General features: G+C 37.6%; 2 protein-coding genes across 6 annotated transcripts in view; both read right to left on the bottom strand.

Moving 5' to 3' along the window:
• Window positions 1–3,462, bottom strand: part of LOC124396201 (WD repeat-containing protein 49-like) — a 56,735-nt gene extending 53,273 nt beyond the window's left edge. For all 4 annotated transcript variants that reach the window (XM_046865272.1, XM_046865273.1, XM_046865275.1 and 1 more), the window contains exons 1-2: window positions 3,267–3,462; window positions 310–412 (exon numbers count right to left, since the gene is read on the bottom strand). In XM_046865272.1, the coding sequence (XP_046721228.1) occupies window positions 310–390 (81 nt within the window). In that variant the 5' untranslated portion in view covers window positions 391–412; window positions 3,267–3,462. The remainder of the gene's footprint in view (window positions 1–309; window positions 413–3,266) is intronic.
• Window positions 3,463–8,709: 5,247 nt separating this feature from the next.
• Window positions 8,710–19,114, bottom strand: part of pdcd10a (programmed cell death 10a) — a 14,781-nt gene continuing 4,376 nt past the window's right edge. For both annotated transcript variants that reach the window (XM_046864375.1, XM_046864376.1), the window contains exons 2-8: window positions 18,087–18,257; window positions 16,294–16,347; window positions 16,021–16,138; window positions 13,924–14,050; window positions 12,296–12,374; window positions 11,927–12,009; window positions 8,710–9,224 (exon numbers count right to left, since the gene is read on the bottom strand). In XM_046864375.1, coding sequence (XP_046720331.1) covers window positions 9,143–9,224; window positions 11,927–12,009; window positions 12,296–12,374; window positions 13,924–14,050; window positions 16,021–16,138; window positions 16,294–16,347; window positions 18,087–18,176 — 633 coding nt within the window. In that variant the 5' untranslated portion in view covers window positions 18,177–18,257 and the 3' untranslated portion in view covers window positions 8,710–9,142. The remainder of the gene's footprint in view (window positions 9,225–11,926; window positions 12,010–12,295; window positions 12,375–13,923; window positions 14,051–16,020; window positions 16,139–16,293; window positions 16,348–18,086; window positions 18,258–19,114) is intronic.

The raw sequence follows: 19,114 nt of genomic DNA, 5'->3' as shown, positions 1-19,114 counted from the left end.
GGTAGAAAAAACTCTATGTCTAGTCTTAATTATGCCTTTTTTTTATTATGCTATTGTCACTAATCATTGAATTAATATTGTGAACTGCTGATTTTTAACTTATTTGACTTATCTTTTATTTACTTATTTTGGACGCATATAAAATCCCATACCTACTTTCCTGAACATAAGTAAGATGGGAAAAAAATGGAAAGATCAAGAAGTCCTTAACCTCATAATCCAAGCTTCCTTACTCACTCAAGTGCACACACACACACACACATATTAAAACACTGTCTCATCTACCCTGCTAAAGCTCACTGATCTCACCTGAAACAGCTTCTGCATCTTGATGAAGTCCTCTATGCTCAGCCGACTCTCAAGCATCTCCACGTCCCTCCCTGTTGCCATGGTTTTAGCTGTCAATCAAAGCCTAGAGGACACAAGTGTGCATTTCCTTTGGGTAAAAAAGGCAAAGTTCACAAAGAGACCAACTCTGCTACCCAGCACAGGATTAGTCAGAGATGCAACACTGAGGTGAGAGTTAATGAATCCAGACTGCTGGGATGCCTTGAGTAATTATAAAATCTCTATGAATTATCTACACATATTAGGGGTTTTTTTTGTAACAAAATAAACAACTAAAACTAGAACAGAATTAAGATGCAGATAAGAGATGCACCCAATAAAATGACCTGGCAGTGACCCTTTCGAGCAAAAACTCCGCAAAGAAAAACATCTACAAAGGAACTTAAAAAGCCTGACTTCAGAGGAGGAATAAGCTTAATATGAATTTTGAGAGCGGCCTTTTTACCAGCAACTCTTGTGAAGAGGGTTTAGACTGAAAGATGAATCACCACCGAGAAAGAATAATGCTGGGGATACAGTACAATCCTTTTTTATTTTTTTTAAGAAAGGGACAACAGGTCTGCAGCAATTTCCCAAAGAATTTCCACTGAATACATGGACAATGTTGAAAGTAGGATCATATAAGAACACAAACACATGCTTCATTTGAAAATCTATAAATACATTTCTAAGAAATTAACTGGTAAACCTAATTTTTAGATGAAGCATACATCAGGACCCACTTCTCTCTCTAAAAAAACATCATACAAATTCTGAGACCGTACCTCTGTTTTCTCAAAGGGAAGCATTAGATATTAATTTATTATTTAAAAAGGAACATTAGTATAGCCAAAGGGTGTATATATTTAGGAGTGTGCCATGGAACATCAGCTCATAGTCGGAGATGGAAAACCTAGAGTTTTTTTAAGCCATTTAATTGTCCCTAGTCATCAAATGTGTGCTTGGATGTAAGAAAACGTGCCGTAGATACACACATATTAGATTTAATATTGTTTTAATACCATGAATCATAAGGTTTCTCAGAGGTATATATATCAGGAATCACTGAGGCTGTGATTCAAAATGTAATATAGTATGTATTATGCAGGAATGATCATTTTATATGACTTTCTGTTATTCAAATGCAACAGCCAGATGCAGAATACTTTTTGGTTTTAATGCAAAGAATATCGAGTTAACTGTTCCTAGATGTAGACAGAAATTATGCACTGAGGCGCTGGGGAAAAAAAGATTTAGAACTTTTGGAACTGGAGTACAATGCAAATAAAGTGCAAATATTACTAGCACCAAGCATGGGGTTCCTGGTGGTCTAGTGGTTAGGAACCGCTACGGCTCGGGTTCCATCCCCGGTCAGGGAACCAACCCCAGCCACTCTTAGTGCCGGTCCCAAGCACGGATAAATGGGGAGGGTTGCGTTAGGAAGGGCATCCAGCGTAAAAACGTGCCAAATCAAACATGCGGATGATCCGCTGTGACGACCCCTAATGGGAGAAGCCGAAAGAAAGTTTATTACTAGCACCAAGCATAAACAGTTGATATGTAGAGATTGTTGAATATGTAGTTGGTTTTTAGTTTTTATAGATCCATAAGGTCTGCATAAGATTTTATCTGAACAGTTCAGACCTCGAAACCTTTTTAAAATTGTCTGATTGAATCCCCACCAATTTTGGAAAGTGTAGTCTTTATACACCATATAGATTGTGGACACCCGATCATTTGATTCAGGTGTGCTTAATGTCACATTTCACATTTAATCCCCACAAATACCTTCACTCTTATGACATGTTCCACTAGATTTTGGAGTGTACTTGTGTAGAGATTTGTGATCATTCAGATACAAATTAGATACTGACATGTGATGAGGAGGTTTGGGGTACATTCAGTGTTCCAATTCATCCTAGAAGTGTTCAATCGGATTGAAATCAGAGCTCTATAGCAGTCCAATCAAATCCATTCTATTCCTTTTTAAACCATATCTTCATGAAGCTAGCTCTGTGCACAGGGATATTGTAGTGCTAGAACAAGTTTATTTCTCCTAGTTCAAGTCAAAGCAGAAACAGTAAATTATCTACCTTTGACTTTGTGGTAATGGTTTGGGGAAGAAGCACAGATGGTTGGAAAACTCAGGCATCCCAATACCTATTTTCTAAAATATTATCCAACCATTATCTGAAAAAATTTTATAAATCCTTCACACGCTTACATTTCTCTGAAAGTCTCCTTCGTGATAAACCTCTCATATCCAAGCTACTAGAACTTAAAATAGAACTAGGATTTCAAGATTTCTTTTCCTGTATGCTTTGCTGCTTAAATTACACATAATAAAATTAATTAATGTTTAAAGATTGTTACAGTGTGATATTGTGGCAAAGACAAGCATAATGTAAGGTTTAATAAAAAGCTGTAGTTTTTATGGAAATCAAGCTTATTTCTTTACTTTCCCTTTTCTTTCTAACAAACTGTAAAGTGCATGTTAAAGTACTTTTCAACCATCACATTGTTCTGTTATTGTGTTTATTAAACTGAATGTTTCAAAACTGAAGCTACACCTATGATATTAGATGTTATGTGTGAAAAGCCAAATTTAGAGTTATAAAAAAAATATAGAAAAAGAACACACCAGATTTATATGTGCGTAATGAGGTTATAAAGGATCAGAGCAACAGAAATATGGGGGAAATGCTGTTGGAGATTACACTAAGAATATCACAACAATCAGGGTCAAGTGGCACACGGGTTATTTTTACAATAAGCACCAATGAATAGTGCCATGTTACGCATTTTGATTACTGTCATTAAATTCTATGCAACAAAGAATCAGCTACGGATATAGATTGTCTCATTGTGACACAATTCATTTGAAAAAAAACATCAATAGAAATCAATGAATTCTAAAGTGACATAAAAAAAATCCCTACCTATCACTCTTTGTGTGAAGTGGGTCCAGCACATGAAAGCTTCTCACAAGGCTCTTTAGCAAAAAGGCTCAAAAAAGTTTGGGTGTTGGGCATGTGGGGATATAAACTCCTTTAAAATTCTCTACAACACTAAGTGGAGTTCTAAGAAACAGACAGAGGAAAAAGTCCTGCAAGAACCGAGAGAAGTCGTCTTGAGTTGTAGCACTGCTGGTGGTTAATCGAAACAGATGCCACACACATACACACATCTACACAACACTTTTCTTTTATGATCTTTCTCTTTTAAAGCCCATCCAGGTCTCCAGGCAACAAGGGACCGAGACGAGGACGTGTTTATGCGTCCAAGCCATTCCTCTTTTCACAGATTGGACACTAGAGAAAAGCTTATCTGAGCCTGGGGCGCATTTTTCCCCAACACACACACACACATACACACACTGGAGAGAGGCAACGGGGAAAGAGTTTTATTACAGTTTCCACATCTCTCGCTTTCCTGGCTCTCGAGGGCTTTAAACAATTGTTGTCCAGGGCTTCAGTGAGAACAAAAGCTTTATTTTCTCTCTCGCCACTAACACACACACACACACCATAACAAACCATCACCCCGGAAACCCATTAGCGCTGCATTTACACACAAAGCTCAGCACTATATTTTATATAAAATACTCTTAATTGTCACTTACACACACCTTTCCAGTCATACTTTCAGTTGTCTTTACTTGATCAGCTATTTAACAATGATATTAAGGGTCCTTAAGAGTAGACTTATTATACACAAAACAGGTCTTTCAAGCTAGAGATCATGTCTGACAAATCACATTATGAGGCTGAGAGCTATGTATCTTTTTCACTTCCCTGAAGCATCATATGCGTAACTTTTCCAGACAGTTACATGACTGCTGCTTTTTTTTTTTTCATTGACACAACTTTACATAGAGTAGCAACAGCTGGTACACCCAAGACCCTTGATCTTGAGCTGAGATTACTGGCTGTGTCGAGTTTCCCACGTTCATCCCGTGTTCATGTGAGTTTTCACTGGGTTCTTCAATTTCCTCCAAACTCCCAAAAACATGCCAGCAGGTGGATTGCCTCTAGGTGTGAATGTATGTGTGCTTTGCATTTCCCATTTATAGTGGCACCCTGTCTGTTGTGTCACAAGCAGCACATCCTGAGTGTATTCCAGTGTGCTCCACCACCCAGTTTTCCCTGAATAGACTCCAACACAAACCTGGTATTTTGTTGTTTATTGTTTATTTGGTATTTATGGCATTTAGACCTAGTAAGAAACACTTATCCAGAGTAACTTATTTATACAACTGAGCAGTCAGGGAAATTTTGTGGGATTTGAACTCATGATCGAAGATTTCTGATCAGAAGTCCACCCAATCTTACTTAATCAAAATAAAGCAGTTACTGATGAATGAATGAATTATGTAACAGGCACTTTTTTTAACTCGCACCTGAGGGTGAAGCTGATGCAATACTGTTAGAGAAAATTTTAAATAGAAAAATAAATCGGAAAGTTGACTCAGGGCAGCGGCAATCAAGCGAAGTCTGAGTGCTAGCAGGCTGATGGTAGACAAAAAATAAGCTCTTGTTAATAGTACGAGGTTCTGATCAGTACCATCCTACACACACACTGAACAATTTATTACACTAATACTGGGTAGGATCTTACGTTGCTCTCAAAACAGCTCTAGTACTTTATAGCATGGATTCTACAGAATATTGCAAAAATGGATTTGGGATTCTGGTCATGTTGATGTGACATCATCACGGAGATAGTGTACATTTTTCAAGAGCAATTTCATGCTCCCATTCTACTACATCCCAAATGTGCTCTATTGGATTCAGATCAGGGACTAGGAAGGCCACTGAATAACCCTTAACCCAGTGTTATGTGCATGAGACCAGTTTAAGATGACTTTTGTTTTGTGTTATCATGCTGGATGTAGCTATTAGAGGAAGGATAACTTGTGGCCATAAAGAGATGCAACAATACTTAAATAGGTTGTGGTATTTGAGTGACGATTGATTAGCCCAAAGTGTGTCAATTCCTCACAACATTACAGCGCCTCCACCAGGACTGGACTGTTTAAACAAGGCAGGTTAAGTCCATTGATTCATGTTGCCGGGACCAAATTCTTATTCAAATCAATCTTTTTGTCTGAGCAGAAATCAAGATTCAGTAGACCAACATTTGTCCTGTCTTTAAGTGTGTAGTTTTGGTAAGGCTATATCCACCAAGCAATCTGAGGACACCCTTAATCAGAACAACTTCCCTTAGCAATTTAGCAATTAAGGATTAAGGGCCTTGCTCAAGGGCCCAATGGTCGCAGCTTGTGGTGCTGGGTTTGAACCAATAATCTTCCAATCAGAAGTCTAACATCTATCCACTAAACTAATATGTACCGCTTAAATTGTACAAAGAGGTTACCTTGAGTTATAGAAGCTTCTCTTTCTCTACTCTCTAATCATGAAAGCATTGGTATATTTTTTTAAAAGTTATCTCTAGAGACTGTATGTGAAAATCTTAACAATCCTTCCATGGTGAGATCACTTTATTCCCCATTCTGATGGTTTATAACAGAATTGGCTTGTATCTGGATGATTTTATTTATTACACTACAAAGAGCTAATTAGAATTAAGGTGTAGAAACATCGTAGCAACGATCAAGAGATTTGGAAGGCACCTGAGCTCATTTTTAAGGGTTGTTACAGAGGGTCTGAATACTTACATACGTGATATTTTAGAAGAAAAAGCACTTAATGCTGACATACATGTGATATTTCAGGTTTCTCTTTTTAGAATGTAGTTTTTACTTTGTCATCATGGGGTACTGAGTAGATTTATAGGGGGAAAAAACTTTATTTGAATGATTGTAGTATCAAGCTGCAACATAAAATTGAAAAAATTAAAGGGGGTCTCAATACTTTCTCAAAGCTCTGTGTGTTGATTAGATAGATAGATAGATAGATAGATAGATAGATAGATAGATAGATAGATAGATAGATAGATAGATAGATAGATAGATAGATAGATAGATAGATAGATAGATAGATATGCCTGCTGGTATAAAGTTTCGTTTATCATAAAAATTCACAAGAAACAATTATCATTGTTGGATGTGCATTTCCAAAGCTACTTTTAATTGTTGTTTTCTTTTAACAACACTGGATATTGACTCATTCATCAATTTGCCCAATGACGTAGTCACTGAGTTTGGACCCAGTCTTCTGACCCCAATCATATCTTCTTAACAAAACTATATTTCAAGGAGAGCAATAGAGCCAAAACAATTCATTTTCCCACGGCGCAAACCCTCCGGGATCATTTGTGACTCTGATTTCTACACATTATTTAATGGTCCGAGATAAAAAATAATTAACTGATCAGCACTTTCATGCGTGAAGATAATGTTTCAAATCAGGTCACAGACATTTAATTCAATATCCATTTTAAAACAGGAGCTTTTCAGTAATTAAAAATATAAATGAGATAAGGGACACCATGACGCGTTTCTATCAAATTCTTTGGGTAAAAGATGATGTCCACTATACTTTATTCAGGCTAGAAGTCATTCCGGGCAATGAGATACGCCTCTTTAAATCCTCCACTCTGAATATTCATTGCTATGTTGTATAAGCTGCATTCCTGTAGCAGGCATTTTTATTTTCCCAGAAATAACCTAGATGTGGTCTAGATTACAAATTGTCCTATTGTTTTAGGGAATTATCTGCTACCGGAGCTGAAGCCTTATAGTCAGTGAAGCTTATTGTACTATTATATCTGATTATTAACTATGACAACTACATGTATGATCTTGTTTAGGAAAACTGCTATGTAGAAAGTAACAATGTCTAATAAAAAAAAACTAAAATACATTTACTAGACAGTGTCCTTAACTTTCATACAACAATAAGGACACATAATCCATATCCTTCTCTTCCTGTCACCCCTCTTCTCTCTCTCACGAGTTTAACATGCTCCTGAGGTTCCATTGACCACTGTTCCTTCAGTAGATCTTTCCACTTCGTGCCTCTGGATAGTGTTATCTTCGACTGGAGGTCACTCTGTACAGCTGGGGACGGTTTCTCTTCAACGCCTTGGGTGGTTCCATGAAATTCAGGAGTAAAAACGGGAGCTTTGAGGATGGATTTGGACTGTAGTTGATGTCAACAATCTCCTACACTGACTCAGGATTACAGTTTGCTTCTGATTATCACCACTGAAGCCCGCAACATCGTTTATCTGCTATAAATGGACATTCGGTGCAACCCAGATGAGGTTGGGTTCCCTCTTGAGTCTGGTTCCTTTCAAGGTTTCTTCCTTATGCCATCTTGGGGGTTTTTTCCTTGCCACAGTCGCCACCAGCTTCCTCACCAGGGTCAAACTTACACTAATAAAGAATTAAGATGTTCCTTTTCACCACATTATCTGTGTAAAGCTGCTTTGAGACAATGTTCATGGTTAAAAGCGCTACACAAATAAAAATGAATTGAATAGAATATTTTACAGAGCCCTATAATCTAGAGCAGAGATTCCCAAATATTTTCCTACAAAAAGCCAAAAATCAAACTTGACCAAAAAACTGTTGCATTATACCACACATTATATTACAATTAAAGTCACCATTGTTCCTCATTTATGATTTTATATTTAGAAATAATTAAATGGAAACTATTACTCTGTAATCTGCTTAACAAATGCAATTATATTTTCAACATTGTAGTTCAGTGAAACTTACAGTATGATGAAAACAATCTAATTTATTGTTGATTTCAATGCCAAAAACTGCTATTCAGTAACCTCTAATGAGATACATGAAGTTGGTTATTGTTTTTCCGATTGGCTCTTTTTTTCTTTTCACATATAAGGTATGACTGGCCTAATCAAAGGCCACCACAGGCCAACTTTGGCCTGAGAGTCCTTGTTTGTGCATCTCTGCTCTAGAAACACTTAATAAAATACTTTTCTAGCTTCAGATAAAAAAGAAAACGATTAAAGAAGCATACTAACTGGACAACATGGCTTCCAATGGCTTAAAAACATCAACTAGCAGTTAGGGTAATATTTGTTCCTATTAACAATAAAAATTAAATTGTTGGAAATGCTTGTAAAAGCACATTTTGTTGTTACAGCCTTATTCCAAAAAGGATTAAATTCAATATTTTTTTTCCTCAAAACCCTAAACACAATATTGACAACATGAATAGAAGTTTGTTTGAAATCTTTGCGAATTTATTAAAAATAAAAAACACATTCGTATTCATGTGATGTTGTACATTATATATAAATGTTCTAGAGACTCCACAACCATAAAGCTGTTACTGACAATAAATGAAAGTATAGAATTTCCGATATATAAATTGTAGCAATGCTAGAAGTCCGGAAACACCACCAAATCCAAATAATGTATTAAAAAAGTAGAAGACAAGAAAATTGTAGACAATATGCAGTCTATTTATTTTTATATTCCTGCTACCAAATATTTATTAAATATATAATCCCGTTGTCTTTCTCCAGGGTTCCGAGGATAAGACAAGACAGGACCGGAAAAGTCCAGTAGAGAGTGAACATCAGCTCTTCTTTCCACTGATGACTGGAAATGTTTGCCGTTAAAACACCCGAATGGAGACTTGGACTGAAAGATGATGAGGAGGAATAAAATGTATAAATAAAAAAAAGAATTAAAAAAATGGCATGAAAAAAAAATCTTGGCTCTTTACCCAGCTATTAAAGAAAATTAGAACTCAGACTCTGACTATCCCAAAGTAATTGACCCATTAGATTAATAAATTACAGTCCCTAACATTTTTCCATGTTCACATGAAGCTTATATTGTATTTTTAAAAATGAAGGCGGAATCAATCTCCTATGCAACTGTCTTGAAGGTCTGGAGGATCAGGTTGGTTTGGTGGATGAGCCGGTTGGCACTGACAAACACGTTTATTGCCCTGTGAGACAAAGAGACAGCGAGAGAAGAAGGGATAAAAACAAAGATTGTAACTCCAATTTCAGATTCTAACCCCAAGATGTATTTATTTCATGCTATACAAATGTTTTTGCAGCTTACAAATGGTCTACTGCAGATATAAGGTACATTATAGGTTTATACAGGGTCAGATTTCCTTTTTTCAGCCTCAAACAAGTTCAAATTCATACTCTTTCCAATATATGCATGTACACTGCGTTAAAATCTGGGGACTCTGTAAGCCATTATATGATTTACATAAATTTGAAACTCATCAGACTATTCAGTTTATTATCATCCCCATGAATGAGGATATTAGGTCTTATTTATCCTATAAAATGGGCGAAAGTTAGTGCGTATATAGCAGCTGACATACTGCAATGGTGGATCTGGATAACTAGAAGATTTGGCGCACTCCATGTTTTCCTCGTTGTCGGCTTTGAACTCTTTGCTCTAGGATATCGTGGTTGATGCTGTATGCAACTTTGCCTTGCAGGGGTCATTTACGACTAGTTTAGAATAGTAGATATTTTTGGTAAAAAAAAAAAATAAATGTTAACAAAATAAAAGTGTTTGCAGATCAAACTGGTTGGTTCTCGATTTGTCCCTTGAGGAACACAAATACATTTTAGAGAGATACTTAAACATTGAATGTTTTGCTAAGGCATTGGAATCTATCTACATGGATCAAGAATAACTGTATGGTACATCTATAGACAACTGTATTTTATGTAGTGCAAAGACTGATCATTATCATTATGACTGAAAGGGATGTGTTCAGATATTATCATAAGTCCTTAATGTCTACATCCAGACTCACTGAGTTGATTGGGGACACTGGTAATCCTGCACAGCCATGCAATTATCCAGCCAATCATGTGACTGTAGTGCGATTCATAAACTCAGGACAGGATGTAGATATGCAGATACAGACAAAATGTTAATGTTCATATCAAATGTCAGATCTGCAAATTAATCTCAGTGAGGTCAGCGACTAACTGTGGCATGGTTGTTGCTGTCGGGCACGCTGGTTTGAGTAATTCAGAACCTTCTGTTTGGGGGGCTCAGGACAGCGAGAGATCTGCAGGCTGAACAGCATCAGGAGTCGCAGGAGAAATACCAACCTGGTCCCAGCTGACAGAAAGGCTTAGAAACTGAGCAAACTAATCAGTGCCTTCATAAACGTACCAAAAGTCTTTAAAAACACACAAAAGAAGCACCTCCAAACACTCGTCTAACGTAGATGGGCTACAACAGCAAAAGTGTACATTTGTGTTCCATACTTGTCGACCAAAAGTCAGTAAATAACTTGGAGAGTTGTTTATATGTACTTTTTGTACACTTTTGAAATCTTGTGAATTATCCTAGTCAAATTTCTAGTCCGAAGTTCTAGTCTTAGTGTCTACAATGAGCACAGGTTCACCACCTAAACTGGTCTCGATTGGAAAAAATACCAATCTCCTGTCCAGCTTCTGTGATCCTGTGCCCACTGTAGCTTTAAGTTTCTGAAATACAGGTAGTCCCTGTAATAACTAAACAAATGACAGTACAGACTTGGGCAAAACAGAGCAATTGATGGTACTGTAATTTATGTACGCGGCAGCGTGCGGGCACGTTGACGAGCCTGGTTTGCGAGTGGAGGGCGGAGCCAGACGAAGCACACCTGCAGTGTCCGGCGGTGTCGAAACACCAAAGAGACAGAAAAAATACGCACTCTGACACAGATTCAAGTGATCTTCGTTGCCCGCTGACAAGAGTAAGGCATCGCTGGAGATGCGTACCTTCTGGCAGCAATGTATCGTATTGTAATACGCTGATGCGTTTTGCCTGCTGGCCAATTTTGTCGTATCGTCATAGTAAGATCAAAAAATGCTAATTCGGTCCATTGTACTTAAATCAGCTCAAACTGCATCAGAGCTTCCCCTTGATTTGAAATTGCAAGAAATGAGCTGGGGTACAGGTATTCCTAATATACACTGAGCTGATATTACTAATTTTAGTCCACAGAGTGCTCAAACGGTAAAGGTTACATGAAAATAATTTCATAATAAGCATTACATACAGTTTCAAACAGCCCAAGACAAAAAAATCTGAAGTGTGCTGCCTGACATTTCAAGGTTATCATATTCCCATTATTAAAATTTTAGGCCTCTCTCATTTAGCAACCTATTATTTTCCCTGTCTACGATAATGTCTTGGTATTGTTCCCTGCCGCTTGTTTGCTTTTTATGTGCTCGCATAACAACACTGGCGGGCTTTGATGGAATAAATAAGATTGTGCTTTTATTGCGATGTTGTCGATGATGAGAGCAGTACTGGCTGCGCGATTTCCACTATTTCAGGACTTTTCTGTCAGATGTTAATTTATATTCATTCTGTAATGCGACACAAGATGCAATCTAGTGCTTAGCCTGCAATGGGCTATTAGGTCATGCAGACAACATAAGGTCGTTCATCAGCCGAAGTGAGTCGGTGCTCGAATGTCCTCAAATGTTTTATTCAACGAAATTATTTACAAAAAAATATCACCATGTTGTATTCTGTATTATACATCTACTGAATATTCCCACCCAGTCCCTCAAAAAAGCAATTACTATTAGGATATTGTTATTACAAAGAACCGGCTCTTCACTCTGGGCTGTTTATGCTTTGCCTGGAATTTATATTTAAACAAGACCTGCTTACTTTCCATCTTTGAAGTACGTTTTCAGAGTGTCGCTGAAGCTTTTGGAGTATTTTACAAACTCTTTCTTCTGGTGCTCCAGTACCTGCAAAGAACACAGCAACTCTCCTCAATGAACTTTCCAAAACCATGCCAACCAAACTGCACGAGAAATTGTGGAATTTCTTTTACGTTTAAAAATAATACAACTATTAACACGTGCAATGCAGCACATGCAGAATACCTATGACTTTTAATTTAATACAAATAATAATAAAAAACGAGGCGCTGCGTTTTGAATGGTTCCCAACAGGTTTGTGGTGTATAAAGAACCATTTATTCCACCCATAGTGCATAAGCTCATTCAGTAAACAGCACAAAGGTCGACTCACTCTTCGGTTCTGGTGCTGGTATTTCTTAAAGACGTTGTTGACTGTATCCAGGAGCTCCTTAATGGCACTTGCTATGTCTCTGTGTGTAGCAAAACAGTGAGATTAGTCATACAGCATTGGTATTCAGCTTGTAATGTAGTATGAAATGTATGACACACAGTTTAATTTATAATTTACATATGTCCAATCAAAAATAAATACATAAATAAATTGTTTAAACGATTTCTATTGTTGATATGTCCGATTATGATACCACCTGTAACTGCCTGTATTACTGTCTATTTGTGCTACTTCAGAAGAAGAAGCCATCCCAGAAGGAACTAACAAACAGTCTGAATAAGCAAAAAAAAAAACCTTTAGATATAAACATTGCTATATTGTGACGTTTTGGAAATCTGGAATTACCAGACCCACTTTCCAATACATTTGCGTTTATTTTTTCCCCATTAGAATATAAGTGGTGGAGCTTAAAATATATTATTGTCTAATGGTTTTGTGATAAGAATTTCTGATTTCTAGCATGCTATTCCTGAATTTTGGGACAGTTAGAGCTCAGCAGGCTAAAAAGCCTCAAGAAGTCACAAGATATCTGCCAGACTGGTTTGAGTTGACAGGAAGGCTTAGAAACTATGTCCAAGACTACATTTGGGTTGCAAACTAGTCAACCAAGAAAAGGAATCTTGGTCGGTAAATAACTCAGAAAGCTGTATATATGCATTTTAAATCCTTATTTGTTGTAATCAAGTTTACTATGCACTTTTAAAAATCTTGTGAATCTTGTGACGTCTGAGTCCTATGATCTATACCTTGCAGCTAAAACGGGCACAAGTTCACCTACACTGGACTGGATTGATAAAAAATACCAATTTCCTCTCCAGTTTCTGTGATCCTGTGCCCACTGTAGCCTCAGATTCCTGTTTGGCCCCAGGAGATCTGGAATACTTAAATCAGCCCATCTGGCAACACCAACCATGTCATGGTCAAAGTCAATGAGATCACATTTTTCCTCATATTCCAATAGGAAATTTAACTGAAGATGCATTGTTTTATGATTCTGCATGACGGTTACAGATGTTCCTAATAAACAATGTTCAAATGTTTCAAAGTTTCTAATCATCAGTGAGAATTCATTGAATTTTACAATGGAAACAAAAAGCATAACATTTATCAGATATATTTGTATTTTTAAGTATATTGTTGGATAAAATGTTCTTTTTGTAGAAGGTTTGTATCAATAATGGCACTTTGCGTTTTCATAATGTGTTCAAAGGGCAAATTTTTTTTTGCCAATTAATAAAGCGCTAGTGCTTGTACGGCATCGTGATGCAGTAAAAATTGAAAGTTAATACTGTGCCAGAATGATTTAATTTTTTTTTTTTAACCATACCACCCACTAGCGCTATGACGCAACCTAAAAATACTGTAAATGTAATAAACTGACAGCCAGACGATCCGTTTCCAAACACAACCGGAGCCTGAAAACTCAATCACACTCCTATGAGGAACAAAAGTTCTGACAGAGTTATTGACTATTTCAACAAATCACAAACGGTGTGACTCAATATGGGGAAAATAAGTCTGTAAAGACAGCGCTCTCATATTGTGTGTGCAGGTGTGTGTCTGTGTACTTGATGGTCTGCAGGAAGCGAACTCTGTCGTTAATCTCGTCCGGGATTTTGCTGAGGATCCGTTTCAGTGCTCGGGCTCGCTCGTTCAGCTCCTGAAACTCTCGCTCTGGCCTGTCAATCATGTACTCTGTGGACACAAATCACACCCATACATCACTTTAATAACAGCTGACATAACATCATAAGTTTGCACTAAACTCAAAAACTAGTTCTGACAGCCCTTTTTAGAGCCGGTGAAAAATGAGATGCTGTACTGGCAAAGCACAAATCAGACTCTACTTTTCACCTTGTTTCTTCACAGACTGGTGGGTGCCAGACATCAATCATGAGTTCTGATTAAAAACAGTAGGTATGTAATGCACGGACGCATACAGGAACTGGAAAGAAACCAGTGCTGTTTTTTCCCCATGTGCGGGGGGGAAAAAAAAAGGCAAGTTCATTTTATGTTTTTGTTGTGTGTTAAATGAAATACTTGCAGCCTCGAATGAAGATGCAAAAACTGTCGAATTATGTTTGTTGCTTCACAAGTTTTTTGCCCTAATTTTCTTCTTTATTTCCGTTTACCAAGTCTGTTCCGATAACAAATCAAAAGCACAAACGCATATAATTGAATAATTTGGGTTTCTCGTTAGTGTTGAAAACAGAATTCTTACATAAATGCTGTTTAATTCATAAAGCTGTTATTTTCTTGTTTGAAATGACATTTTTCGTAGGCGAAAAAGAAAAAACAAGTGTCGAATTATTTCACCGTCATTGTCGCTGTCCCAAATACAATGACGTTTACAGTTTTTGTAACAAGTACATAAAATATGTTAAGAGTCTGTGACAGAGGTGCTTATCGCAAATGAATGAGATTTTGTCGGGGTAGGAAATGATTTCAAACTTGCTGAAAACACAAACAGGGTGATTAAAATGCTCCTTTACTCACATGCTCCTTGCTGTTATGGTAATGCTGACCCTGTGCCCCCTGCACCCTCCACCCCACATCATGCACATTTCTGACTCTAATGCAGCATACATATAAATGAAGCTTGAATGCAGGGGAGGGTTAGGACACGAATAAACAGTTCGTCAGGAATAAATCTATTCGGGTTGCCGAAATTCGATGCATAAAAAAAAATAAAGCGCTTAATGAAAACTGTGAATTGGGTGTGTTCGATCGGATGCACGGATATTTTTTTATGTTCTTCTGTACATACAGTAAAACTAATAAGAAAGGTATTAGAGGGAGGACTATAAGTCTGGACCCTTGGATGACAAGGTGAGACAACACAAGCCAAAGAAAATGAGTTTCCAATATTGTCGGATTACGAGCACTGTGCAGAATGTATACAGAGTGGAGAGCAAACGTGTGCACACGTGTGTGTGTGTGTGTGTGTGTGTGTGTGTGTGTGTGTGTGTGTGTGTGTGTCTTTTTCTTCAAATGCACTTTGGAGAGTAAGTCTCTCTCTCAAGAGCGACAGTTATTGTTATGGCTGCTTTATTATTTTCCATGCCCCATATAAGCGTGTTTATTCGTGGTCCCAATCTGCGTCCTCCCTGTAGCTTTGCGAACAGGATGATTGGTTTAAAAAAAATAATAATAAAAATAAAAAACAGCTAGCGTAAAAGATCTCGTCCGGGGAAAATGCCCTTCAAGACGGATTGTTGAAGCTGAATGTGGCATTAAGAATACAGTACCACAAAGTATTAAAGTATACACATGACAGCGATAAAGTTTATCGACAAAGGCCTGCCTATTTCAATAAACAATCAATGCTGGGACACGCACACAAAGTGTAAATAGGGATTACAAAATCAGATGAAAAGGTATGAAAACGGGCCTGGATTAAGGATGGAGGGAAATTTCACATTCAAACACAAGTGTGCCTGTGAATTCATTACTGGCATGATTCTGAAGATGTGACAAAAATGTGTCGTGGAAAGCAGGAAATTAAATTACGGCGAAGGGGGAAAAATATTACCATAAAACATGCTTTTTATATAAACGCCATTTGTAGGTCAACAGCTCCACCTAGAGGACGCTCACCAAATTTGAAGCATGCAGAAACGCTCGCACGCACGCACACACAAAAGAAAAAAAAAACAACCACACACCTTTGACGTCGTCTGCAGCCATGCGTAATAAAGACTCTGAGAAGTTGATCTCTACATTTTTCTTCTCTAAGATCTTCATGATGATCTCTTGGGTGAGACCCGGGTTTTCCTTCTCTGCCTGTGTGCAGTTTAATATTTTATTTGGATCAGCAAAGACGACAGAAAAAAACAAAACCACCACCACATATCTGCCTCATTATAGCAAAGAATGACAGCACTTTCTTTTTAGACCATGTAAAACCACAGTAAAGCACACAGGTGTGCTTTTATTACCTTTATGAAAGCAGCCCTTAGGGTTTGTGCTGCAGACAGATTCACTCTTTCCAACTGCAATAGCAAAGAAAAATACTCAGTAAACATGTTCCTGGTTTTATAATGATGAGTAAAAAGATACACCCACATGCTGCCTAATAATCCAGTAATAATCAGATTTAAATTAAACGAAAAACAACTGCAAACACTTCAAAAAAGATTAGCAGAAAAATCTGGATCACGTTCCTGCCAAAGTCTTGGCAAAAGTTCTAATTTATCTAATGTGTTAATATTGACAATATAATTTCTCTTCCTTTCGGTCTTCATCAAGGTGATTTAAACACAATCAGTTATGCGCTCAAACAATTAGCGTCAAATGGCCTTGACTTACTAGGGCCGTGGGAAGATTAATAGAAAATGGAGGGTGGAAAAAAAGAGCAAAGGAGACTGCAGGGACAAACTGCATGTGGCTTTTCCTGAAGCCCTGCTGTAGGACATTTTGTAATTTGTATTTGTTAGGGTTGTTAACAATGGCTTCATTTTTTGTATTAAAACACATATTTTTGCCGTTTTAAAATGCTGTAAAATACTTTGTAAGAGGTCTACATGAGGACGTTATAAAAATGCGGCCTCTGATTGGTGCCTACTCAGTAGTTTGCACAGAAAACAGAACAGAATATTGATCCATATAAAAAAAAGGTGGTCAAAGTAAGAAATATGCAGGTTGCCAGCTTTTATATTGATCGTTTAAAAATTGCTGAAATGCTAAAATGTTTGTTTTCAACTTATAGGAGTCCAGTGATTATTAATTGAATATTTGATTGCCGAATATTGCACCCTATTAGAAGTAGCTGTTTAACAGGATCATGATTTTGCATCCCATTGCATGAATGACTGCCTGACACATAATATATTATATTTATAATCAACAATCAAATAATTGATTAGTAAGAAACTATTTGCTACAGTATGAATGCAGGTGCCTTTAATTGCCTTCTTATGAATGACATGTTGATGCAAAGCAACCCATCGTTACCAAACACAGAGTAATTAAATAAGGATACAATTAGGAGTCATTCACAAACTGTTCAACATTAAACTGTTGGTTACTTTAAAACTAACCTTCATCTGAGAGATCACAGGGAATATGTAAGTGAATATTTGATCTGTTAACTGGTTGCATGTGTCAGATTTAATGAATGACTCGACCAAACAAAAGCTGCAGCTATCAAATATTGTTTACTGAATCAACTGAGTGTGCTTGTGGATATTTGTGTTCATCAGCCACAAGGGTATAGCAAAAGGCAGGTACTGATGTGGGTGAGGAGGTCTGGGGTGCAGTCAGTGTTTCAATTCATCTAAAAGGTTTTCAGTAGGGCTGAGATCAGAGCTCTATAGCAGGCCACTCAAGATCTCCCTCACCAAAGCATGTAAACCAGATCTTCATGGAGCTCACTTTGTGCACAGGGGCATCACCATTTGGCTTTCCAAGTAAATGCAATATGTAATGTAATAGATGTCCTATACAATTGTGTGCCTCCAGCTTTTTGGTAACAGTTTGGAGAAGAACCACAAATGGCAGAAAAGGTCAGGTGTCCCAATACTTTTGTTCTTATTGTCCATAACCCATTAAACACAATGTGAAAGACACTAGTGGGCACATTAGTAGATACACATACCATAAATCTACACACGTTGGCCATTTTCAGGTTCACGGACATAGAACTACAAGATAGGCATGTTTAATAAAAGTGACCTCCGAGTGCGTGAAAGCGAGCGAGCGAGGACGTATGTATCTGTATCTCCCTTTGTACCTCGTTGAACACTGGATACATCACAGCGTATAGCGACATGGAATCCATTGGGGCCGTATCTGCTTCGTTCTTAATCTCTTCCATTCTCATCGTTGTCGTGGCAATGTGACGACGGGCGGGGGTTCATTCACTCCTGAGCATGCTCAGTCAAGCCGAAGCCACGTCTGCGAACTGAAAAACGGGACACACACACACACACTAGTCATTATTAGTGATTTCTACCCATCCATAAAAAAGAGAGGAAAAAGGGGTATTTATTATGGTGTAATCATGTATCATTTTCAACTGCAATTAGAATTTTCTTCTGCCGGTGGCTGAGCACATGTTTACGTGTCTGACATGAAAGATGTTATACAGAGGGAGACACAATAAAATAAATAAAAAAAAAAAACCTTGAATAAATGTCAGCTCACTGAAATGGACTGGAGGGGAAAAAAAACACTACGTGACATCTCTCCAATCTTCAGCTGTCTAGTTTCAGTGACTCAATGCCATCTTCAGCCTCATATTCCAACAGGAATGACAGGAGTGAACCCTGATGTGGGAATCTCTTCCTGTGGTCGGTTCATGTCAAGGTTTGGCATGGTGTGTGCTCTAAAAAGCTTTTCTGCTTACCATTTCCTGTTTCTATATTTAATTATTTTACATCCACACTATATGGACAAAAGTTTGTGGACACCCGAGCATACGATTCCCAGGAGGCCGATGTTGCGGGTCTCGTGCCAATTCATCGCAAAGGTCTTCAATAAGGTTGAGGCCAGAGCTCTATAGCAGGTCCCTCAAGATCTTCCACTCAATGTAATATGCGATTGCGTGCCTCTAGTGTCCTCAGGTGTCCAAACACTTTTTGTCCATTACGTATCTAACAATATGTGTCTGCCTGCATAACTGTGTCGTTCTGACTGGAAGTGTTTTGGCTTCGTGCACTGTTCTATGCAAATTCTGAAGCCCCTCGAGACACGTGATTGGATAATAAAGTTGATTCTTGATAAAAACTATTACATTTACTGTAACAAATAACAAGGATG

The sequence above is a fragment of the Silurus meridionalis genome, chromosome 13 (genome assembly GCF_014805685.1).
Source record: "Silurus meridionalis isolate SWU-2019-XX chromosome 13, ASM1480568v1, whole genome shotgun sequence".
Lineage (NCBI taxonomy): Eukaryota > Metazoa > Chordata > Actinopteri > Siluriformes > Siluridae > Silurus > Silurus meridionalis.
The sequence above is the reverse complement of the archived record's forward strand: the minus strand, read 5'-3'. Positions and strand labels throughout refer to the sequence as shown.